We start from the raw sequence: 26,100 nt of genomic DNA, 5'->3' as shown, positions 1-26,100 counted from the left end.
TCTCTTGTGTGTCTTGTCTTTTTAGTTTACTAGCTTGATGGCGGGACTTCTTCCTTTAAAAAAAATGATGCAAGTTGCTTTTTGGAAGACATAAATGATCTGAAAATTAGCCAAAGCTTAGAAAGGTTTGCCTGTTTTTAAAATGGTTTGTTTTAGAGCAGTTTTTAAAGACCTGTCTGGAGTGTTTTAATTATTCTTGGTTATTTATTTAATATGCATTGCTTTGGGTGCCCTTGTGGGTTGGGAAGCAATAAATAATTTATTTATTTAGTAAAATAAATAAATAAAGAAAGATAAGTAAGACCCTCCAACCCCTACCACTAGGTCACCAGGAATTGTACTCCAAAATGGAGTTCTGGGAGTTGTAGTCCAAAGAATAACATTTCCAAATTCTGAAAGTAAGCCAATATACAGTAACTAAATACATTTTAAAAGCGGATCACATCTACAAGTAGTTTTGGGCCTTGCTCTGCTGCTGATTCTCCTCTCTCTCCTCCTCACTTCTTCTGTATTAAAAAATATAATTCCACTTGCTGCTTTACAATTCTCTTACTTGGCACCGAAAGAAATAGGGATGTGTCTACTTCAGGAAATGATTGTGACCTGTGGCAGATGGTCAGGCCATGCAAGTGATGAGTGAAGTTTTGGGAGGACTGTGTATACTTTGAGTATGCGGAAGGAAAGGAGGTGGCAGTAGGTGGTGGTTTCCAGTCACTAGGACTCAGGAACAGGTGGTGGTTTTCTGGGAAGCAGGGGCAAGTAGGAAAATCAAGAGGAAGAGGCAAAGAGAGGTTAGATTTGTCTTTCTCTGTTCCAAGTGAAAAAAATCACATGCAGATTGGGCGAGTCTAAACTTCCTCTTCTGTTGTTTATAGAGAATTTCTGGAGCTAACACTGCAGAGAGACTAGGTAGAGAGAAAACTGCTATGGCTCTACATGGAAGTAATTTTAAGAATACCAGTGAGGTTGCTCTGGGAATGACTGATGCTTCAACCCACCCATAGAGACATTATGCACCAATGACTTCTAACATGGATCTGTGTTTCAAATGATAGACTGTAAATGGAGCAGCAGTATATATTTTACACATAAATCAGGTTATATAGCAATCATGCCACATCATTCGAGAAAAGATTGATAGACAGTCAACTACAAAACAAAAAGTGAAGGAAGGTTCCTCCAAGTTGTAGTATCCTTAGCATTTATAAAAGTATTTGGAGGGCTTCCCATAACTTTATGTCAGTTATAACAGGCATATACATTGGTTTTGTACTCTTACCCAATATGGCAAGCAAGGGACTGTGGTGATGAGAGAGAAAATGTGAAAGGCTACCTTGTGATTTCATGACCGGCATTAATTATGACTCAAGAATATCTCATTTATAGATGAGTTGCTTGGTCATTGTACCACACTAGTTATTGTGGAAATATAATGCTTCCCTGCTTTTTAATTGTTGTTTCAGATCTAGGCCTGTCATTACTATGGATGTCTCCATTTTCCTGCCTGCATCTATTGACATCACGGCTCCGCAGTGCCATGATGGCTTGCAACAAGTGAACTGCCTAAACATCACAGCCTGTTTTAGTTTCAGAGGAAAGCACGTTCCTGGACTGATAGGTAAAATACAGTCTTGATGCACATTGCTACTCATATTTTCTAAAACAATGCCTTTTAGGTTGTTGTTGTCCTCAGAGAATACTAGCCAAAGCCTGGAAATCATAGCTAGAGCTCTGGCCAATTAATCATGTAACAAACACAATGAAGCTTAACTAGGACCGCCTGTCTTTCTTCTTACATAATCAAACTACTGAGACTCACAAGCCTAATAACACGTTGTCAGATAACTAGAGGTAGAACTCCTGGATCCATCATTTACACTTCAAAATTTACTCCCTGTGATAATAAAGACAAGCTGAATGTCACAGAATAATAGAAAGGGAGGTTTCTGCACCCTCATGGTAACTCCCAAGCTTTGTGAAAGTTCATTTTTTAAAAACCTATCTGAACAAAACTAATCCTCCAGTAGTCAAAGGTTGGTTGATATTTGGACGTGACTTACAGATATCAGCATTGCAAGGACACATATATGGATAACTGGTCGTCTTGGCTAGATGTTTATGCATATTTTTTTCTCATTTGTGTATTTTCATTATTTATTTATGGTATTTATTACCTGCAAGCTTATCCCTTTTGTTTCATTTTCACTTATTTTGTGTTTTTTTCCCAGTATGATTTTTTGAACAATAAAAAATGGGGAAAATTTTCATTTGGAAAAAAAACCCTCACACAAATTTAGGAGCTTTATCTCACCCAGAGGGTTTTTATGGCTGAGTGTAGATTTGAACCCTGGTTTCCAGAATCATAGTCCAACCCACAAACCACTACACCAAACTGACTCTCTTAGTAATATTATGATGTAATATTAGTAGTATTATTAGTAATTAGTGATTATTAGTAATATTACAAGAAACACTATAATGACACTTGGCACTTCCCTAGCACATTTCAAAATACTTTATATATATTGTGTCCATAATCCTTCTAACAACCTTGTGGGGTAGGTCAATTATGTTATTTTGATACTGGAGATGCAGGAGATGCTAAGAGGGTGGCTCACTTTTAGGCTACATAGGGAGTTTATAACAGAGGTGAGATGGGAACTGAGAGCTTCTTGACTCACAATTTAATCTTTTCAGTACTATGATGCACTAGGTATCAATCATCACAAAGTCAAAGACAGTTGTGGTAAAACATCTGGTTGGTTGCCTTAGCAGTTAAAATCCTCAAATGGCCCATGTTACCAGAAGCCTTTCCTGATGAATTACTTGCGTGTGATGAAATTGTTTTTACTGAAAACTGAAGGACCAGAAGGGATATTTTGAAAGTTGATTGCTTCCTGCTCCTCCTTTGTAAACCTCATAAAACCAAAGGCAATCCTGGAGAAGCTGATATATGGCACTAGTTTTATGTTTTGAGTGATGAATGTTTTCTTGAATGTGTTCATTTACACTTGTTTGTAAATGGCACATCTCCCTCTTAACTGTTTTGGCAAGTATCAGTGTAGACCTTTGCTTGACTTTTTTGTGTGTATGGTAGTGCTGGTGCAGCTATGTCACATGTTTTAATGGCTGTTTAGATCTTTGTTTAGCTTTGCAGCATATTTTGTGAGTTGCGGTACAAATTCCAGGCTCTTTATGGGAACATGGTGAGGGCTAAAATTTTATGCAGTCTTTTGTGGAGATGGGTATATTTTAGCGAGTAGTCATGAAAGCAATAGAATGTCACTATATGATGAGTATATCTTCTTAGGATGACAGAGAAAACAAAGTCTGTGACCGCTTCTATTTCCCCTGTATCCATGTAACAGATAAAACTGGTGTGGTCACCCATTGCATATCAGAATTAGGGTGATCAATGGGGAGTTGCACTTCCTGACGTAATAGACAGATCAAAACTTAGTTGTCTGCTTGTTTTTGTGCTTTCTAAATGTTCTGACAAAGTTATCTGTTCAAAAAAAGTTTAAAAATATATTTAGAAATACGTATTTTGAGGGAAAATATGTTTCAAATTTCACATTAATGGAAATCCAAGATGAAATGAATTAGGGTAGGTTGGCAAGCTTCCATATGTTTTGAACCATAGCGCCCATGCTGGTTGGAACAATGAGTACTGTAGCCTAATACATGTGAAACACATCCTGTTGAGGAAGACTGGACACACATGGTTTGTGTAGCACCTAGTCCAAACTGGGGACTTTTAATTCTTCAACCACATTCAGATGTTGTTTGCAGTGTAATCTAGATGCTTGTTCAATACCAGTGTGGATAGCTCAGCTGAGGTACAGTGCAGGCATAATAATTTACTTCCAATTGATAATATGGGAATGCTCTACATTGCCAGCTGCTTCTGTAAACCATGGTAAGATGGCATACCAGAGGACCTATGGAATTGCCAGAATTCATATTGGCCAGTCTTGCCTGGCAGAACTGTCTCCAGCAATGGCCAGATTTCTCTTGGCAAACATCTAAGGAGGCTATAACAGAGAGAGCTTCTCCTTTTGCTTGTGTTCAGGCTCTGATAATCTGAACATAGAGATTTCATTCTCACTTGCCATACGTAAGTAACTGTTGTTAGACCAAAATATTAAACATTTTCTATATAGACCAGACTACCAAGCTAGCTGACATTTAAGTACTGTATATACTCAACTATAAGTCGACCTCATGTAAAAGTTGAGGACAAGTTTTGGGGCCAAAATTGTGGATTTTTCTATGACCCATGGATAAGTCAAGAGTAAAATTTAGGGCATATAGCAAAGGATCCAAAGGATGAAGCAAAGCAAAACAATGTCAAAGAACTTACAGAATTCCAGCAGACATAACTCTTTGTGCTTACTCTTCAAACTGGAAGGATGAGAGAGTAGAGGGGGTCAGTGCTTCACATATTATACTTTTGCTTTCCCCCAGGAAGTGATTCCTTCTTTTAAATAAGAGTTAAGATACAGTACTTACATTGACCCACAGATAAGTCATCTCAGGTTTTTTGGGTCAATTTTTAACCTAAATTTCTAGACCTATACATGAATATATACAGTACCTTTCTTTAGAAATGAACAGTGGGGAAGAGTACATTTTAGTGAACCATCAGGCAACCAAGAGTATGCTAGTATTCCAATGACTGTCTCAAAAACCAAAACCACTTTCAAAAATCATCTGATGGCTTTGATCTGATAAAGCAATGATCTTTAATATATTATAATGGGAAAGTATATATTTTCTTCTCTTTGTATACAGTACGTTGTAAAAATGTACAGTAAATATACTGTTCACAAGAGCACTCCAGTGATGTGAGCAGTGCAGTGTGTAATGGTCCTTTTTTGAAATGTAGTCATCCTCAGGACAATCCCCGTAGCCATTTTGCCAAAGATAGTTGGAAAAAAATGCAGGTAGCCATGCTTATCCTTATCAGCTAACCATTTAAAATAATTTCCCTCTCCACCAGAAACAGATCTTTGCTTTGCATTACAATAAAGATAAAAGACAATGTACTGCTGCTAAGAAAGTCCATCACCTTCCCTGCTTGCTTTTGTAAGGATGGCAACTCAGCTCAGAGAGCATGGGCATGCTGCAAAGGGGAGTTAGTGTAGACTCTACTAACAGGGACGTTGCCAGGACTTTGGGAAGGGGGAGGCCAGACTAAATGCCACCATTATAATGGGGCTTGGGCGTGGTGGTGTGGCGACACACACCATTCATTGTATCTAACAGAAGGGGGGGGGGGTCCGGACCCCACACCCACCCCTCCGGCTACATCCCTGCTACTAATGGAAAAGTCCTGGAGTACCAACCCTGATAGCCCTGGCTTGACTAAAACACTAATGTCTGAATTTTTTCTAAGCTGAAAACTGAGATGGCATTAACATGAATCTGCTTTTTTGGCGTTATCACTTGTGTGAGAAGGCTGATTGTATGAGGAGTAATCTGTACTATGTCTGCCTTGGAGTATCATATGTAATCTCTCTCTCTGTCTCGTTCTCTCTGGAATAAAGTTAATTTATGACCCAAACTCAATTTTACATAAGTTCCTGAGAGAGCAACATATGAAGGATGATCTGAGTCAGCTGCAAACTACCATTATGGTGACACTTGCAGTTTTTTTAAAACAGTTATGCCCGATATTCCAGTTTTCCACTTCTGACATCATTGGTTGTAGCTGCCGAAAGGAAGAAGTGGAGAAAGATGTGAAGTATACATGCAAGAGATTAAAAAATGTCAGCTGTTGCTCAGAATGGGCACAGTCCTGACTAGATATGGGTTGTGAAGTTGAAGGCTTTCATGGCCGGCATCCATAGATTTTTGTGGGTTTTTCGGGCTATGTGGCCATGTTCTAGAAGAGTTTATTCCTGATGTTTTGCCAGCATCTGTGGCTGGAATCTTCAGAGAATGCATTATGTGAAGATGCCAGCCCCAGATGCTGGTAAAACATCAGGAATACACTCTTCTAGAACATGGCCACATAGCCTGAAAACCCCACAAAAAATATAGATATGGGTTGTTTATGGACCTCATTCTATTGTTTCTGAGGCTTGGTGTACACATTACAACAATTATATGGTGAGCCCTTTGAATTACTCCATGAGCCACTATGTGTACAGTGGCTGGCCTGACAGACTGATGTGTGTGATTGCTTACTTATTTTTCAGTATAGAGGGAAATTGCCCTGTCTATGTGGTAAACCACAGAACATGTTGACAGTTCACCACATGATGACAGCTATTTTGTGAAGTGATTGAAGTGACCTCTGTGAAGTGGGCTGTACTGCAAACTTGTACAGCTTTTACTCACCAAAAGGAGTGTAACACACTAGCCATTTGTTGTCATTTGCCTTCCTAGGTACCCCTTATTCATTGAGCTCTAGGCACAGTACAGAAAAGGGTGTCTTACTGAGCTTCTAGTGCCAGAGGTGGGCAACCTTCAATCCTACAGTACCACTCTATTCTCACTCTGCCCTCACCTGGAATATGGTGGCCTAGTGAAAGGTCTGGAACCATGCCCTATGAGGAGCAGCTTAGGGAGCTGGGCATATTTAGCTTGGAGAAGAGAAGGTTAAGGGATGACATGATAGCCATGTTTAAATATTTGAAGGGAATGCCCTATTGAGGATGGAACAAGCTTATTTTCTGCAGCTCCAGAGACCTGGACCTGGAGCAATGGATTTAAGGTACAGGAAAAGAGATTCCACCTCAATATTAGGAACTTCCTGACAGTAAGAGTGCTTCGACAGTGGAACATGCTCCCTTGGAGTGTAGTGGAGTCTCCTTCTTTGGAAGTCTTTAAACAGAGTCTGGATAGCTATCTGTCAGGGGTATTTTAACTGTGTATTCCTGTATGACAAGGGGTTGGACTGGGTGGCCCTTGTGGTCTTTTCCAACTCTATGATTCCTCAGCCTAATTTTATCCCCATCTTGGTCAAACTTTAAAAGTCTTGTATGAGCAAGCTTTTTGTCTTCTGAGAAGAGCTATCCCTTCCTATTCTGGCAGCCAACTATAGGAAGAATAATAGGGGAAGAAATGCGGTATGAGAAGAGAATGTGAGGAAGAGAGGGAGCAGTAGTCAGACATATAAAGAGAAGGAAAAACATGGGTGCGGTGAAGAGGGAGAGAATGGGAGATACTGGAGAGATATTGCAGGAACTGGGGACAGAACTGGGGAGTTAAGGCGGTTGTGAGAATGAGAGAGAGGGAGAGACAAGAGGGAAGAGAATAACAAACAGAGAGCGGGAGCTAGAGACAGAAGTGCTTCAACCTCCAACAGACTGTTCAAAGTAGAGCCCTCAGCAGTGGAAAAAAGGGTTCTCCATCTTTGCAGTGGTGTAATATACATGAAAACAGGCTTAGATCACATGGTGTGCATGTGATCACAGCATAATATGTGATCTGACCTATTACTGTTGAACATACCCAGGTTTTTAATTAAAGATCTCCCAGTAGTGTTTTGGGCTACACTACATGACCACTGTGCTGCTTCCTTTGTGTTGTACTTCCCAGATCCATTCATTTGTCTATATATGCCATGCTGAATATTATGTACTCTCTCTGTACACCTAACAGATTGCCAGTGCTTGCCTCCTCAATTACTTTCTATCTGTGAGAAATTTATGTAAACTATTGATACAAGGTGTAGAAGAGGTTTATCACATGGGGGTTTTTGCAGCTCAGATCCGGGGGGGACTCCTGGTTCAGCTATGCAAATTCACGTCATAACGTGAATGTTTTATCACACCTGGTTGCCCTTCCATTGCCCTTCCGAATCGAGGGGGAATCTAATCTAAGGCAAGTCATGTGATGCAGATTCACGCAAAGCAGAGTGAGTGCAAATTGTATTACCACTCCGGTGCATACCATGTGGATTCAACGATTCGATTTGGGACCCTTGCACATGCTCAGTGGGGCTCTGGACACTGTCCTTCTTCCCTGCCCCCTCCTTAGCTGTCATCCTTCATCGGGCTGAAGGAGCAGTCAGGGGATGATGGGATATGTCTCAGGGGGTCACTGGAGCCAGGATCGGGATGAACGAGCAGTCAGGGGATGATGGGATATGTTGCAGGGGGTCACTGGAGCCAGGATCGGGCTCAAGGAGCAGTCAGGGGATGATGGGATAGTTTGCAGGGGGTCACTGGGGCCACGATCGGACTAAAAGAGCAGGCAGGGGATGATGGGATAGGTCACAGGGTGGTAGAGAGGACGAGATGGCATGAAGGAGGAGGAGGGGGATGAAGGAGGAGGATGCAGGGGGTCAAGGGAGGCGACATCAGAGTGATCTTTCACACCAGACGAATTCGAAGTGAAATTGAAGTGAACTTGAAAGCGAATTCTGTGAATTCACTTTTTCCAATTTCCCCAAAATAAGGGATCACTTTGCGATCACTGCGGAAGCACCACGGAATGAGCGCCCATGGAAAGGACTCTCGTCTGATAACACATTCACGTTATGACGTGAATCCGCATCGCTGGGCCCGCAGTCACCCAGATCTGAGCTGCAAAATCTCCAAAAAACTCTGTGTGATAAACATTGAATGCTGGAGAGAAAATCAGCCATTTTGCTACTTTTTGGCAAGTGTGTCCCATAAGAGGAGAATGATGATGGTGATGATACTGATGCTCTTTTATCCCACCCATCCTCACAACAGCCTGGTGAGGTATGTTAAACTTAAAGATGACAACTGACCCAGTATCACCCACTGTGCTTTATGGTCAAGCCGAGATTTGAAGTTAGGGTCTGGCCTCTCAATCCTCCTAGCTATTTCACACGTGGAGGGTGGCTGTCAAACCTCCTCACAGCTTCCATATGTTATCAACTATATAAATGGTTGTGAAAAAGAGGCTGCTAGATCCAGAATTCTCAAGTCTTCAAATGGCTATGATTATTTTTTTTTATAGAGAGCAATTGCCCAAGATTAATTCTTGCTCAGTAAGGGTACTTTTCTTCCTGTCTTAGTTTTTTTTTAAAAAACCCAGTGTTGTCTCTGTGCATCTGGTGATTGACCTCTTTTTTAGCCTTATGGGTCTCCACTGAGTTAAAACATTATTTCTTCACATTGCAATCTCTGCATAGTTGCTTCAGTTCTCTCTCCACCAAATATTTTTGTTCATTTGGATAAATTTGACTTGAAAGAAATAGGAAACAAAATGCAGCATGATAAAACAGATATTTTGTTCTACAAGGTCCGGTTTTGATAAATGCAAGGAAGTCTGGGAAGTGTCTGGTTTATGTTGAAAGACTTTTTCTACATACACTTCATTTATGTGAATGGGGTGATGCAATAGCAGTGCTTTTATAGCCACAGTACTTAACAGTAAAAGTATTTGTTACCAATAGTGCACTGGTAAATTTTGAACACCACTATTGCATCATGGCAGTTCCCATAGACATGTTCTTGGGGAGAATCAAAACATGTGAGGGGCTGTATTGATCAGTTTCTATTATATATGAGTACAATAACATCCAAAATCAACACAACAGTAATATATTTAGTTGGCCAACCAAAAATGCACAAAATACATGATGCAACCTTTTTAAGCTCCACTGACTTCTTCATCAGGCAACGATGTTTAAAATCATACAGGAAAGAAAAAAAAATGATGATGTTAGTCATAGGCCTGTGTTTTGTCAAGATGATGTTGGTGTGTTGTTCTGTGTTGAGACAGGAGCCCTTCTGGTGCAACAGTTAAATGCCTATACTGCAGCCACTCACTCACAAACCACAAAGTTGTGAGTTCAGTCCCATCCAGGGGCTCAGAGTTGACTCAGCCTGGCATCCTTCTGAGGTCGCTAAAATGAGTACCCAGCTTGTTGGAGGCAATTGGCTTACACGTTGTAAACCACTTAGGGAGGGTTTAAGTGCACTGATAAGCGCTCTCCGGTCCTCTGGGAGGAACTTACTGCAGCCTTTAAAATCTAGGCTTGTGGCGACCTCCCAGAGGGCGTTCTCTGCTGTCGCCCCCAAACTCTGGAACGACCTGCCAGATGAGATCCGTCAGATAACATCATTAGACAGCTTTAAAAAAGCGGTCAAGACGGATCTCTTCCGGCAGGCCTTTCCAGATTAACCATCCCGGCCCAGGGTCCCTGATTCCCTCATTCCTCCCTTGGCCCCATCTTAGTGATGGTCGAGGATCAACAGAGGGATATCAGGGTTTTTAGTTTAATTGCTGTTTTTATGCTTGATATTGTGTTTTAATAAGTTATACTGTTTAATATTGTCTTAAGGGGGGGAGGGATAAAGTGTTTTTAATTGTTGTATATTATATTTTACTGTTGTCAACCGCCCGGATTGGTTTGCCACAGGGCGGTATATAAATAATAATAATAATTATTATTATTATTATAGAAATGTACTTGCAGTTGCTATTGCATGCTTGTGAAGGGATATCTATGCAGGCAGGCCACCTCCTTCTGGGCATGTGGCACTGGGAACAAGGCATTCCAAAGTCCAAGAGATAACATTTGAATTCTTTTGCATTAGGAAAATTTTAGGTGCTGCTTTGGTACAAGATGCCAAATGCAGGCTCAATTAAAAAAAAGAGTTTTATCTTTGTTGGAGGTAGAAAACCTGAAGTAGTAACGTTCCAGTGTCACTGTTATGTGGATGTTTGATGTAACTGTACTTTGCTCTATGGCCAACATGGCTACCCTTGAATATGGTCCCTGGATGTGGAGATGCCACATTTTACCCACTACAGGGGAATCCTAAAGAAGGAGCCAGCAGACTGAGAATTTACTATTTGTGGTTTCTACCTCCAACAAATATAAACCTTTTTTTTTTTAAAAAGAAGAAAATTTGGATTGCATTTGGCATGTTTTTGCCAAAACAGCACCTAAAATTTTCCTAATGCAAAAGCATGGAGGCTTCTCTTTAGAGATTTAATGATCTCTGCCTAACAAAGAGAGTTATAACCTCACAAGGGACAGACATCTTCGATCTTAGAGAATTTTTTTTTTTGTATTTGCCTGATGAAAAAGTGAAGTGGGGTGTTAAAAGCTTGCATCATGTGTTTTGTACATTTTAGTTGGTCTGATAAAGGTATAACTGTTTAGTGGATTTTGGATATTATTGTACTTTGCTATATGGACAATATGGCTACCCTTGAATGTATTATACATGACATACTCTCAGTGTATTTTTATCTGTCCGTTGTGTGCATGCTCATAAATGTAGACATATTGAGAAATGGGGAAAAGATTGGGAAGCAGTCTTTAAATATTGTCAGAAGAAATGGTATATTTAAATGCATACGGGAAAGACAAATAACGAACAAATAGATGATGTAGTAAATGGGTAAGGAATATAAATGTAAGCAAAATTACTATATGATTGTTTAGTATATAAGCAGAGTGAAAGAACAGAACTCATATTAAAAAGGAGAATAAAAGGGGAAAAAGATAATTTACTTTCTAATGAGTGAATTGATTTAATGATTGATGAAATAGAAAAAACAATGGAAACAGTAGCTGATAAACTGGATGATTGTTATCTGTATGTGTTTGTAATATGGGGAGGGGGATTATTTGTAACAAATTTAAAATAGAACCAACTGGAGTTACTTACAGAAGTCAATGTGTTATTGTGTTTAAAGGGGCAGCCTTAAACAAGCAAACAAATAAACAAACAAACCCAACAACATTGTGATAGATTAGCCTTAGGGTTGCCATAAGTCAGAAATGACCTGTAGGCACACAGCAGCTGCAGGTAGAAATTAATTCGGTGCAAACCTAAAATAGAAATATAAGCACTACCTTTAAATATGTAAATGTTTTATTTATTTGCTCATTTGTTGTTGTTTGCTGATATTCTGCTGTTGCTCCAATGGATTGAAGGCTCTCTTAAATACATGAGTCCTACGCACCTGATCCTCATAATAACACTATGAGATAGATCAGCCTGAGAAAGAGTGACTGGTTTAGAATTACTCCACGAATTTTGTGTTTCATTAGTGCCTAGAATCATTTCCAGAATTCACTCCAGCACTTTAACCAGCATGTGACATGGGCTGCATTTTACGGAGAATATTCTGCATTTATGTTTAATCATCTTCTTTTTTTAAGGACTGAACTATAACTTGACAGCAGATGTGACCAAGAAAGAAAGGAGTAATCCAATCAGGGTTTATTTTGTCTCTTCTGGAGAAGCAATGGGCCAGATCTCAGAGCAGTTGCAGCTGTCCTATAGGCAAGAGAAATGCAAGCAGTACCTAGCCTACGTGAAGGTCAGTCCTTTTTTTTTTATCTCCTTTCATCAACCCTTATTATGTAGAAATTTCAACATCATCTTTCTATTTGTTGACTTACACTCCATTTTTTTGGTTTAAGTCTCTTTGCAATCCTTGAGTTGCAGTGGACCTCAAATGCGTTTAGCCCTTCATCCTTTAAATTCCAGGCTACTAAGAGTGAAATCCCAAGCACACATAACCATGGGTATGTTGTGCTGGACTATTTCTAAGAAGAGATATATAGAATTGATTTTTAAAAGAGTCCTTTTGAATGACAAGACATAAGTCTTTGTCGTACTGTTATTGTCAGAGTGCTTAAAGTGCTAGGAGGAAGGAATATGTCAAAAGTGATTTTCAGTCTTACCTAAAGGAAAGAGGTATGGATCCAACATGCTAATGTTGAAGTAGATGCTGGAATTTTCTGGAAGAAGTAAGCTAAATTTACCCAGTCCCTTGTGGCAAATGAAAGACCAGAGGCTAGTCACTTTCCCATATTGTGACTTTGTACTGCAATTGATTATTCTTGCTTATTTCCTTCCTCAACCATTTTGGTTTTAATAAACATGCCTGTCTTTGTCATGTTGTGTGACAGGAATCCAATAGAGAAACATAGTGGTTAAGATTCCAGTAATGGGTTGATGGTCCCGTTGTGAATGATCCAACTCTTTCAAAATGAGTTTGTTTCCCCTTTGTTGGAGAGAGTGAGAGAAGAATCCATCCAGTTATATTCAGCTTCCTTTATTCCAAAGGTCTGATTAGGAACCATAAAAAAGTCACATTAGTTCTTTTGTGGAACTGCTTCTTGTGGTAGCTATGAAGACGACTCCGGAAAAAACGCATGCAAAGAGTGTTGCATGTTGTTGTTTTTAGTCAGAATTTATTATTTTCCCTTGTTCTATATTAGTGATCAAACCCCTGGGGAACAGCAGCAAATTTGCCAGCATCAGAAGGGTACAGAACCCAATAGGTCCAAATGAATGCAATGTATCTTCCACTCCCAATGTTCCCAATTCTGTTTGAAGCCACTCATAATGCATGTCAACGCATGGAATTGTCTCTCAGCAGTCTGAACAAAAGGTCTTTCTCTTCTGTTGCTGCTCTTGTTGTCTTTGATGATGATATTAAGAAGGCATTTCCTTGTTAGAAAAACTTCCTAGGCTATATTAGGGAGATTCATTCCTGAAACAGCAATGATAATGAATATTTTACTTGTTTGGTCATTAATTTGTTCCTAGATAACTATTTGAGCATGTTGCATTTCAAGGATAAACCATTGAAATAAACCAGGAATTACAGTTACTTAGCAGGCAAAAGGGACACACTTCAGTTTTGTTTTGTTAATCCTTCTGATGTGAGTGAGGTGGGATGCGCTCCTCAGCATTATTCTATAGAGTGCTGCTTTCATTTTCCCTTAACTGTAAAAAAAAAAAAAAGGCAAGAATGTCCATTTGCTTGCTTAAGGAAGGATGTAAAACCATGGGGATAATGAACCTGGATAGCCTGTGCCCCAGTGGGAGGAAGTGTGGTTGGCTGTTCAATGACATGAAAGAGCCTTGAAAATTCAAGAGGGCTGGATGAAGAGGTCAAGATCACTTCATATATATTACTTTTTAAGTAAAGAGGCAAGGCAAACAATCTTTATCTGAATAAGTCCTTTACGCATTTTAACTGACACAGGCAGTTCTCTGCAATGTGTCCTGAGATAGTTTATTAGTAATGTGTATGTTTGTTCTTTTTGTTTCTGTTCTCTTTGGGGAAACACGTTCAGCATGAATGGCCATCTTCATGGTCATCTGTGCTGCCATCTTTCTGCTGCTGTTTGTTTTAACCTACATTCACAAGAGACACTCTTCTTTCCTTTCTTGCTAAAAAATATGCATGTGGTTCTGTGCAGCCAAAGGTCAGGGAATAATGGAGAAGATTATGTGGATTGTTTTCTTAAGGTCACAGAGAGGTTCCCAGAGGCCACATGGTGAGCTTCTAGTTCTGTGTTGAGACTTTTTTCAAGGCCTGCCTTTGCTTATATGGAGTTAGAAACCCCATTCTTTTGGGACATGGTTTCCTGTTGTTGTAAGTCTGTTTATACTGAAGAGGAGAGGGATAAAGAGTTGTTTTGTGTATTGAGTTTGCATGGAAATGAGCCAGTGGGTAAAGTCAGTGATTGTGGCCACATCAGTCCATGTTCAGGGGAAAAAGGACTTCTTAAAAAAGAGTTGTCAGAGTTACATAGAGTACATAGAGTACATAGAGTGGACCATTGAACTCAGTGGAATTTAAGTTGGTCATGCGTGACTTATTCTATTGCTTTTAATGATTCTACCCTAAGCATATGGTAAGTCTTGTTCCAACATTTTATATTGCAAATCCTCTATCTTTGCCATCTGATACTGCTCTGATAAATGTGTTGGACAGTTCCTCATGCAACTTCCTTTAATTCTTTGGTGGTGGGATGGCACAGTATATAACTTTTAACAAACAAGTATGCAAGCAAGCAAGCAAAAACACCTATAGCTAGCACTGACAAAAGGGTTCAAGCAACACTTCATTAAAACTTTTGCTAACAAACACTCTGACATGCCTCCCCTCCATTTTCAACATTATGTAACTGAAATGAAAATTCAGTTTTGTGACCTACTAGTTAAAGCCTGATGTTTAAAAGAAAGATGAATTGCATGAGAAATGTTGGGCAGTTTCAAAATACACTATGTTTCATTTATTAAATCTAAAATGAGGGCTGAACAGGATATTGTCAAATTAAATAGACCTTGTATATTTTATATTATAAGGTTCTATAATTTTTATTAGATTAATTCTTTTCCTGGATTTTATAACATTTTGCAATCTGCAACTGGATTCCCAAACTATATGACTTTTGTAGTGTTTCTGCCCTAGGATGGCTATTACCAATTCTGTAGTAACTGCACATCAGAAAACAACCTTGATGAAAACTTTCCATTTCCTGATATTTTGGTTGTATGGGTGTACCACTGCTTAGGATATCTACTGTATATATTTGTGTATAAGTCAACTGTGACCCAAGACAGACTGGCCGGAAAAAAAAAAACCACCCTGGGGCTGCGCAGGCACCATTTGCACCAGGACCACATCAACTACATGTGCCTGGCCTTGATCCGGACCGCCACCACAGTTTTGAACCAAGCCAGCAAAAGCAATGGAATTTTGCTGCTTCTTTTTGGCCCAATTCTTTTCCATTGATGTGGATCCGGTGCGGTTTCCTGCCATGTTCAGGGCATGCATCATCTAAATGCTATGCTCCGAATGTGGTAGGAAGCCACGTTATTTGACCTGTCTGTTTCAGGCCTTCATGTATAATTTGAGGGCAGGTTTGGGGGCCAAAATTATGGATGTTATTATGACCCATGAATAAGTTGAGGGTAAAATTTAAGAGCATGTAACAAACAATTATTTTCCTTTTAAAAATGCATAGAGGGAACATACGTATGAAGAGTTAAAGTGAAGGAGAGGATCTGTTTATTTGAGGGGCTACAATGGGGTGGTGGTGCGAGAATGACATTGTTGATCTTAAAATGTCTACATTTATATAGATACAAATGGGGAAAGTAAAGTAAATGAGAGAAAAGAATGAGAATGCTGCCTGGGCAGAGAGAAGAGCAAGGAAAGCAACCTGCCCACCCAAAGTCACTGACAAGAGTCAAAGGCAAGAAACCCTCTTGGTGTGGTGAGGCATGGAAGCAGCATTGCCACCCCATTACCCCATCTTTGTCCAAACCAGGAAAGAAAGTTAGCCCTTTCTCCTCCCCCATCTTCTTTTTCAGCAGCAATATGGGGGCAGCTTGAAGAATGGAGTGTGCCAAGCATTTTGGGCATTGAGCAGCATTGGTCACTTTTAATAAGGGCTTACTGTATAAACCTAATTTCACAAGACTTGCAGAAAGACTGTGAAGCCTTTCAAGGCTTTCTGAAAGACTGTGAAGCCTCACAATGCTTAAACAGTAAGCCACTATTAAAATGTTCACTGCCACTCTGCTCCACCTCAAGCACCCAAAATGGCAGGGAACATAGAGCTCATCTAGCCATTATCATTGTTCTCTGTTTCCAGCATTGACTCCTAGATAAGTTGACCGAGGTGTTTTCGGTTTATTTTGTGTCAATTAAAAAAGCCACACTTATACACAAGTATACTATATGGCAGTTATCTTTATTTTTAATGGAAGTATATCAACCATCAGTTCCAATTTTAGAAAGAAGGGAACAAGAATGAATTTTATAAGGCAGGATTATGTTAACATTCTTCAGGGGGAATGTCCTTTCTTTCTTTTCTCTAAGAACATTTCTATTTTTGTTCTTGGTGATATACAGTTGGCAAAATGATCTAAAAACAAGAATAACTGCCTTATAATTGACTGACACATGGGTTTGGTTACAGGATCCCCTGTGGATAACAAAATCGATGGACGCTCAAGTCCCATTAAATATAATGGCATACCAAAATGGTGTCATTTATATCAAATGGGAAAATCAAAGTTTGCTTTTTGGAATTTATTCTACTTAAAAAGATTGTATGTACAGCGCTGTGTATATTTACAGCGCTTTCTAAATAAAGGTTAATAATAACAATAATAATAATGGAATTTATTCCTTTTTGGAATATTTTCAAGCTGTGGGTGCTTGAACCTGTGGATAAAAAATACGTGGATAATGCTGGCTGACTGTATATGCCATCTCTTTTTACTGAGGGCATGGTGTTACAGTGAGATACTTCAATTCAACTGAAGACTTTAGAAACAAATCTTTTTGTGTGTTGTTTGGTTCATCTGAGCACTGTGAAAATGTCCTGCTTATAAATCCACCCCCTTCTCCCAAATAAAAATGCAGCCAACAATTCTTTCATCAGGGTATTGCCCTTCTGCCTTCTTGCCTGCAAATGCCTTGGCCCTTTTGTTATCTTAAAATGTTTAAAATAATTTCAACAAACATTTTTCTAAGTCATTGCATTATTTTAAGTTGGCACTCCTTCTCCATCCAGATCATCCAAGTCAGTAGCAAGATACAACAGCTGCTCCTTTGCTTCCCTAAAGTTCACCCCAGAGAGTTGACTTTAGGAAAATGTTCAGAATATTTTGAAAAGCAGTTGGCTGTCTTCCAGCAATTGCATTGTTTCATACACATGGGTCTCCCCACTTCCCCATGTGGTCAGAAGTAGTGGGACAGCAGTTATAGAGTCTGTTTTCATCCGAGAGAACACACAGGAAAACTAGCATCATACCATTTTACTTGCCAGCATACATATTGAGCTTTGTAACTTTAAGAACTGGTGCCTGAATTTGCTTTTTCTCTTCTTCTTTCACCATCTCTTTAATTCTTTTTGTCTGTTAGTATGTATGTGTAAGTGTATGAGCAGATACTGTTTTGTTTATCACCAATCTCATGTAGAGCACTATTTTTGCCTTTTTAGCAGAAGAATGAGGTGCAAATAGATAAATACATTATATTTTATGTGGGAAACAGGCAACTACTCAGGCGCAATGCACGTTTGCAAAGCAACATTGTCCCCTCATTAACAGTTCATCTGATTCCTTTTTCCCTTCGCTCCCTTTATTTCCAGCCATCTGTAAAACTCAGACTTGTTTCTCTTGTGCTGATCACAATAATGTCTGGAGCCTTGGTGGCACAGTGGTTAAATGCCTGTACTGAAGCCGCTCACTAGCAAATAATGAGTTCAGTACCAGCCAGGAATTCAGAGTCAACTCAGCCTGACATCCTTCCGAGGTTGCTAAAATTAGTACCCAGTTAGTTGGGGGCAATTAGCTTACACATTGTAAACCCGCTTATGGAGTGCTAAGTGCAGTGATAAGCTGTATAGACATGTACTTGCTATTGCTATTGCTCTGTGTATTCTTCAGGTCCTGACAAAGCATTTCAAATATATAATAGAGAATAGCACTAATCATCCCACTGAGGCATCTTTTCTGAGCTGCAGAAATATCAGCTGACCATTATTGCATATTACTAAACAGCCACATTAATTGAAAAATAATTTCCTCCTCTTTTGATGCACTATGACAACATTTCCCTTTCAGCACACATGCTTAAGTGCACTAAAAGACATATCTTATGAGGAATGGTTAAAGAGCTGTACATGTTTAGTCTGCAGGAGTGAAGGGGAGATGGGTAGCTGTCTTTAAAAAATCTGAAGGGTTAACATGCAGAAGATGGAACCAATTTGTTCTACATTGCTGCAGTGGGAAGAAATGGGACTTATATGTGATATTTGCAAGAAAGCAAACTTTGTCTAAACACTAGGGGAAAACATTCTAAGTGAAAAGCTTCAGCACAGTGGTAGTGACTATATTGAGTGGTGATGGCCTCTGCCTCCCTGAAGATATTAAGCAGTGGTTGGACAGCCATCTGTTAAGGATACTGTAGTTGCATCCTGCTTTGTAGGCTGATTTAGACTATATGACCTTCAGAGTCTAACATTCTGTAATTGTGAAAGAACGGGTGGTGATGAAATGAATTCAATAGAATACAAGGAAATGGGGCAGAATAATGATTGTGGTTTTAGAAGCTGGGTGGAAAGGAGTCTCTCTGTCTGTTAGCATTTGTGTGTCTGGCTTGAGTCTTTATATTTCTGTGGTTTGGCTTTACCCATGAAAGATAAGTTACTTGGCCCAGTAAACCCAAAATGTTAAAATATTTTTATAGACAGTGGTGGTGGGGATTAGAATACAACTCCATTATTCTTGTCTGTTACTGTCCCAGGTGCTTGCTCCCCTTCCCCCCTCAGACTAATACTGGTTTCTGCTGTGTCATTAAAATTGTACAGAGATGGGACTGGGGCAGAATTGTTTCATAGTGAATCTCAAAAGGGGAAAAGAAACTGTTTGGATCCTTCTCCTCTTGTAATGATCACAAGGCTAGCATGGTGATAGTGATAAACACTTTTCTCATATGATCCTCATGTTTATCCTTGATGACCTGGCAAAATTAATGGCTATTTTCAATTTTTCTTGTCAGGGCTCAAAGATAGGCCCTAGAAACAATTTCAGCTGAATAGTCTTCAATTAAAATCAGAGACAGCATTTATGTTTCTCAGATACTCTTATCTCTGCTGCTTGACAGGGATGTCTTAAATAGCTCCATAATGCTTTTAATATCAACTCCTCCTTGCTTCTGCTTGCACATTTTGGGACCAGGATGGATAAACATTGCCATTAAACTTAACCTTAGTTGTAAATGTTGGCAGCAGTGAGTCCTTGGGTACAATCAACTCTGCCATCACCTGGTGGAGGACACATCCATCTATATTGTTTCCACATCTGAATGATTCTGCAGTGTGGCTTCTCCTGTTCCTACTGGGTCAAGGAGATAATCCTAGGGCACACTGAAGCTCCTCCTGGTGTCAGCATTGTCCTAGGTGCTGAGCAGACAGAGGGGGAAAGCTGGCTTACCTCTGGGTTTCCTGATTCTCTGGGAGAAGTCACTGACCACACAATGGGCCAAACACTAATGGGCAGTCCACACCACCCCCTTCTTCTGCAAGGAGGGACTGGTCAAAAAAGAGATATGGGTACAAACTGTGCCATACTATTATTATTTTCTGTTCTGCCCCAAACACATGTGCATGTCTGCACAGACATGCATCCAGAGGCCACCAATCACAAGCCCACGAAAGCTCACACCTCCAACCTCTATCCTTTAGTTAGTCTCAAAGGTGCCCCAAGACTGCCCTTGTCCTGCCCTTGTCACTGGGAAATGGCACATTTCTGGAGTCATTTCTGCATGCCCCATTTCCTCATAAAATCCCTGTTTGGTGAGCTGGTGGGAGCTCAATTCTGCGGGGAAACTGTGTGCAAGGATGGTTCTCTTCATATGCCTGTTACCAAGTAGAACTGGGCTCCTAGCAGCCCATCAGACAACCCTTTGGTAGAAACCCAAAGGGGATCAGTACACGTAGAAAGCCAACTCTGCATGTCTCCTTCTCAGAGCATGAAAAAAATTACTGCATAATGCTTCAACCAGTGTGGCTAGTGAATCACTTACAAGACTATACCCCCCTGAATACCCAGAGCTGCTGCTAGAAGAATGGGGGAAGGGGAGGGTTTCAGTGATCCTCAGCAGACATAGTGTTGACTGGTATTGGTAACTTTTCTTTTAGCCAATGATTCTTGGTAGATTTGCATAAAGAGAGGAGGGAAGGGTTTGGAGTTACTAACTTTTTGGTTGCTCTTTGTGCATTAGCACAGTCACAAATACCAAGACTGTTACAGTCCTTTTAGCATCCACATCTTGGAGCGTACTGTGGGGATGGGGGAAGCTGACCTATTGCATTGTTCAGCTGGAATTTTATAAATGCAATATGTAAGTCCAAAAAGTCGAGCACTGTCCTGCCAAGAATGATGACTGTAGCAAGGTCTAGGACTAAGTTTTATATCCTTTGAATATGTTTATTTTATCGTTCCAGAAAGACATCATTTTTGGGTCTGCACTAGAGGTTGATGGGGGAGGGTTTTCCCATTTTTGTTTGCCCCTCTCCAGAAGCTTTATTTATACAAATGTGCTATTCTGCTGAATTTGTATGTCTGCACTGTCCAGGCCAGTGTGAAGAACGTGCTGGGAGTCTATTGTACCAAATGTCCCTCTTCACTGCGTGGCTGTAAAACTGTTAACTAAACAAACATGGCATTTTCCATCTCCTCACTCTGATGTGAAGAGTTCAGTTCTCCCTCTGGATTCATGTCAGCCAGGAATGACGGTGCAGGCAGCAAGCATCAAACTGGACTGATTCCCTCCTTTGATGACTCAGAGCAGGGGTGAAACTGCTTTTGTGTCTTAGACTCTTGTAATCTGTGTAGCTGAACTAACATGGGAGGCTGGGAATTTGGAAGTAAAATCTTTAGTATCCATTTTCAGGTAGGCTCACAACAGAGCTAAACATCATGACACATAAAATATGCAGCATGATGTAAATATGCAGCAAGCTGAGGAGGCAGCTTAGCTTTGCATTCTAGAGTAAGTATAGCAGCTTGATCCAGATTGTGATAATTGCATATGGGTAGGTGGGGGTTAAATATTTATTTGCTGTGGTTCCCTCATTAGTTCTCCTCATGGGGCCTTTAAGTGAGCCTCTTTAGTTTATTTTCACACTGAACCCTATATGTATATATGTGCCTTCAAGTTGCCTGTCAATATATGGCAACCCCACAAATTTCATAGGGATTTTTTAGGCAAGGAATGCTCAGAGGTGTTTTTTATGTTATTATTTATCACCTCAACACTCACCAGGGCCTCTGAGGTGATGCACAAATGATTAAAATGAGTAAATAATTAAAAACCAAATAAAAAACCATTCAAAACTTTGAAAAACAGCCAGAGCTTTTAAGAGTCAAAAGCCATGCAAAACAGCACAGTATTTACTGCCTGTTGGAAATTTGGAAGGGATGAAGCTATTTTATGCGTTTTGCATGACCTTTGGCTCTTAAAACACTTAGAAGGCAGTTCAACAGTTGGGGCGCTGCTACAGAGAAGGCCCTATCATGTGTACCCACTATCTATTCTCACAGGGTAATGAGAAAAATAGCAGCATTTTCACTGATTATCTTAGACTTCAGGCAGATTCATATAGGAGGTGGTGGTCTTTCAGATATCCTGGCCCCAAGCCTTTCCCGTACAGTCCTGCACAAAATATATCCTCCCCAATATAACATATTTACTAAAGACTGAAACAACATGCAGACATCTGACTGACATCTCCAATTGTTGTTTTTCTCTCTCCTGTTTGGTTTGTAACATCTTGCCTGATGAAGAAGCCCATGGAGCTTTGAAAGCTTGCAACAAGTATATTGTACATTTCAGTTGGCCAATAAAAGTATCACTGGTGGATTTTTGTTTGTGTTTGTTAAATGGCTAACACAGCTCCCCTTGCATGTTTTCTGTAAAGAAACAGATACAGAAAACCGGTTCACCATTAGTGTAGTATAGCGAGTGATGTCTGCACAACCAAAAGTAGTGCTGTTACATGGCTCTATCACTTTCCCTATGGGTCTGAATGATCATTTGTGTGTGTATGTCTGGGTATATATGGTGGAATAGAAATATTGACTGAACTGAACAATTTATTTGAATGACTATATTGAACATATATTTGAATAGGGAGCCAGAGTGGTACAGTTGTTTGACTGTTGACCAAGGATTCTGGGGGTCCAGGGTCTGTATTGCCACTTGGCCATGGCAATCCACTGAGTAATCTTGGAAAGTCAGTCTCTCTCAGCCTCAAAGGAATGCAGTGGCAAACCATCTCTGAACAAATATTGTCAAGAAATCCCCAAGAGATTGCCATACTCTAGAAATGGGTTGCCATCCTCTAGAAATGACTTGAAGACACGCAATAATAACATATTTGGTCAAGCAAAGCGTTAGCTTGAGCCAAACTAAATTAAGTTTTTCTTAACTTGTCAGTTGGCTCTTCTTTCTCACAGGCTTTTAGATGGATCACTTTTTAAAAATTGTATTGCCTGCCTAGGCCTTGGTATCCACATTGGGCCCTTGGTATTCACTGGGGTTTGGTTCCAGGACCCTCCATGGATATCAAAATCTGTGGATGTTCAGGTCCCATTAATACAATGGCATGCTAAAATGGTGTTCCTTATATAAAATGGCAAAATGAAGCCTTGCTTTTTAGGAATGTTTATTTTTTGAATATTTTCAAGCTGTGGATACTTGAATCTGTGGAGAAAGAATCCATGGCTATGGAGGGCTTGTCTCTACTGATATTGCTAAAGTTGTCCTCATTTGTCCTCTGTTCATCCTAGCTGCTCCTTAACTGAAATGAGATCAGATGACAAGTTGTAATGGACTTCCTTTCTTTTTCTTTTCCTCCTGTGTTCTCTTTATAGAGTGTATATTCTTATGAAATATCTGTGATTTCCCACGCTTAAGGAAATCACCATCATCACTATCTAAATTTTTGTAAAATACTAAACATTAAACGTATTGGCATTGATGCCAGCTCATAAAATCAGCACTCCTGTTAGTTTTTCTAGTTTTTGAGGAAACTGGTTTCTTTCTTTGCAGATTTACAACTTGGCTTGGGAAGTTTAAAACTTGTCACTCTAGTGAAGAATTTATGGTGATTGCCTCATAGCTTTCGAGTGTAGTAAAATTATTTCTTTATGAATAGAGGGAGATTTGGAAATGGACTTTACAGCATAAATGTGGTACATTCTGAATATATTCATGCCCCTCAGGTTTCCCAGAATCTTTCTCCAATTGGTTCAACATTCAAGCACCCAGAGTAGGAATCCTCACATTAATTTTGCAACATGTGTGCCTTTTTTCAACAAAGCTAAAGGGTAGATTATTAAATTCTCCAAAGATTTATCCTATATATTTATTTATTGCATTTTCTGGTTACCCTATAATGAGTGATGAACAATTAAAATAACTTAGGAACCATAACCTCCATAGAATTTAGCACAATAAAAGCTTTAAAAAATAAAACAAAGGAAATCAACAGTCTGAATGAAGAAAACTGGAAATGGAATTGTGGAGGGAATAATAACTATAAAGGTGTGAGGTTGCAAAATTAAGTATCCACCTTTTTTAGTTGCTAAATCAATATTTTTTTTGTGTGTGTTTTTTAAACTTGTGGCACTATGCAGCCATGCTTCATGTAAGTTACAGTTTTGACAACCATGTGGTTTTCCTCAATTCCTCCCTCCTATGTATTTTACTGGGCTTGTGGAGTTGAAGCCTTGCCAATGCATATGTGTGGGATGAAAAGATGAGAGAAAGAGCAGGCAAGAAAGTGCTGAGAGAAAATGAGAGATGTGGGAGACTAGAGAGTGGCTGAGAGCATATATCAGTGATAGAGTACAGTGAAGGATAGAAGGCTATTTTAAAGCTTGTCAAAGGGTCATTAGGTGGTAGTTGGATTGACCGGACAAAAGATAGAAGCAAAAGTCCAAAATTGAGTTTTAGCAGCTATGTAGCCTTGGCACTTTGTATTTTCATGTTATAAGCATGCATTATAAAGTTTTGTTGATTCAGGAAGGGTCATCTTTTTCATATAATAGCATTCAGGATGGCTTGTAGTCAATTTACATATATATACACACACACACACATACATACATACATACATACATACATAATAGCAATGAAAGAATGAAAATTCCTGCATCAAATGTAATCTGCTTCTGAGTAGAAGTCCAATATAATTTGATTGCAATTCACTGTGGTGCTTTTTTAGTTAAAATGAAAATGAAAAACAAAGCCTTGTGATTTACATTTGTTTTGCGTCAGCCCAGTTTTTTACATCTGTAAAAATAATCTGGCATTTCAGAGTCACTCCCAATATATGATGAATTGGATGGCTCGGTGTGTCAGGATGTGTGTGTGTGTGTTTCCAAAATGCCAGTGAAGTATAGAAACTTCCTTTTATTCGGCAGATTTTTGTCAAACAGGCAAACTCTCTTGTGTCAGGAGGCCCACTGGCAGTTTCAAGACGGAGACCATGGATTAGCTTTTAAGTGTGAATTCTGTTCTCTTTAAGACAGCGCAGTTACATTTATTAAGATGACAAAACAAAGTTATAAAAACAGATTGAAAACAGAGACCTTGCTGAGCTCTCTGTGAAACAAGACTTCGGCATTTTGAAAGCTTAAAGCTCTTGTCTATGTGTTGTGTGCCTTCAAGTCGTTTCTGACTTATGGTGACCCTAAGGTGAACCTATCACGGGCTTTACTTGGCAATATTTGTTCGGAGGAGGTTCACCATTGCCTTCCCCTGAGGCTGAGAGAGTGTGACTTGCCAGTGAGTTTCCATGGCCAAGCAGAGAAAATAATTAAAACAAGCATAACAGAAGTGGACATCATGGTCAGTCATTGGAACACTCCATCTCCTTAACAGTTGGGCCCATTAATCAGGGAAGGCCTGTCGAAAGAGATCTGTCTTGACAGCCTTATTAAAGCTGTCAAGGTTGGTAATATGCTGGATCTCATCTGACAGGCCGTTCCATAATTTAGGAGCGGCAGATGAGAAGGCCCTCTGGGTAACTGCAGCCAACCTGGTCCTTTTTTTGGCTGTAATAGGATTTTTCCCAGAGGACCTAAATGTGTGGGGTGGATTACAGCTGGCCCTCTGTTTTTGCAGGGGATTCTTTCCACGCCCGCCCCCCCAGCGAAAATGGAGGCTTGCACTTATTCAAGGCCCATAGGCTTGAATGGAGCATGCCCCCATATGTATAGCAAGGTTGGCATGCTGGGCACACGTGCCATTGCAAATGGCAGAGGTTGCCCCTCTGAGTATATTCAAGGGCGCGGATCTCAGATCCGTACATTAGGAGGGGCGACTGTATATGGAAGAAGGCATTCCCATAAGTAGGATGGACCCAAACAATGTAGGGCTTTAAAGGTTATTACCAGCACCTTCCTCGACCAATTTCAAAACAGCTTCAGAGCAGGATACAGAGTTGAGACTGCTATGGTTACCTTAGTGGATGATCTTTTCCTAAGTCTTGACAAGGGAAATGTGTTCCTGCTGGCGCTCTTGGACCTCTCCGTGGTATTTGATACCATCAACCATGGTATCTTTCTGGAACACCTGAGGGGCTTGGCACTGTGTTGCAGTGGTTCCAGTCCTACCTCTCAGGCAGTTTCCAGATGGTGGTGCTTAGGGATAGTTGCTCCTCAAAAAAGGAGCTGTTATATGATGTACCACAAGGTGCCATTCTATCCCCAATGCTATTCAACATCTACATGAAACAGCTGGGAAAAATCATCTGGGCATCTTGTGGGATGTTATCAGTATGCTGATGACACCCAAATATACTTCTCCATGCCATCAAAA

The 26,100-nt window shown here is 40.0% G+C and overlaps 1 protein-coding gene across 3 annotated transcripts in view; it reads left to right on the top strand.

Moving 5' to 3' along the window:
• ITGA9 (integrin subunit alpha 9) overlaps window positions 1-26,100 on the top strand; it is a 282,149-nt gene that overhangs the window by 89,816 nt on the left and 166,233 nt on the right. For all 3 annotated transcript variants that reach the window (XM_089532642.1, XM_089532643.1, XM_089532641.1), the window contains 2 exons: window positions 1,464-1,618; window positions 12,107-12,267. In XM_089532642.1, the coding sequence (XP_089388768.1) occupies window positions 1,464-1,618; window positions 12,107-12,267 (316 nt within the window). The remainder of the gene's footprint in view (window positions 1-1,463; window positions 1,619-12,106; window positions 12,268-26,100) is intronic.

This window comes from Sceloporus occidentalis, unplaced genomic scaffold, assembly GCF_023333645.1.
Source record: "Sceloporus occidentalis isolate IW3139 unplaced genomic scaffold, rSceOcc1.0.p SCAF_7, whole genome shotgun sequence".
NCBI lineage: Eukaryota > Metazoa > Chordata > Lepidosauria > Squamata > Phrynosomatidae > Sceloporus > Sceloporus occidentalis.
The sequence above is the reverse complement of the archived record's forward strand: the minus strand, read 5'-3'. Positions and strand labels throughout refer to the sequence as shown.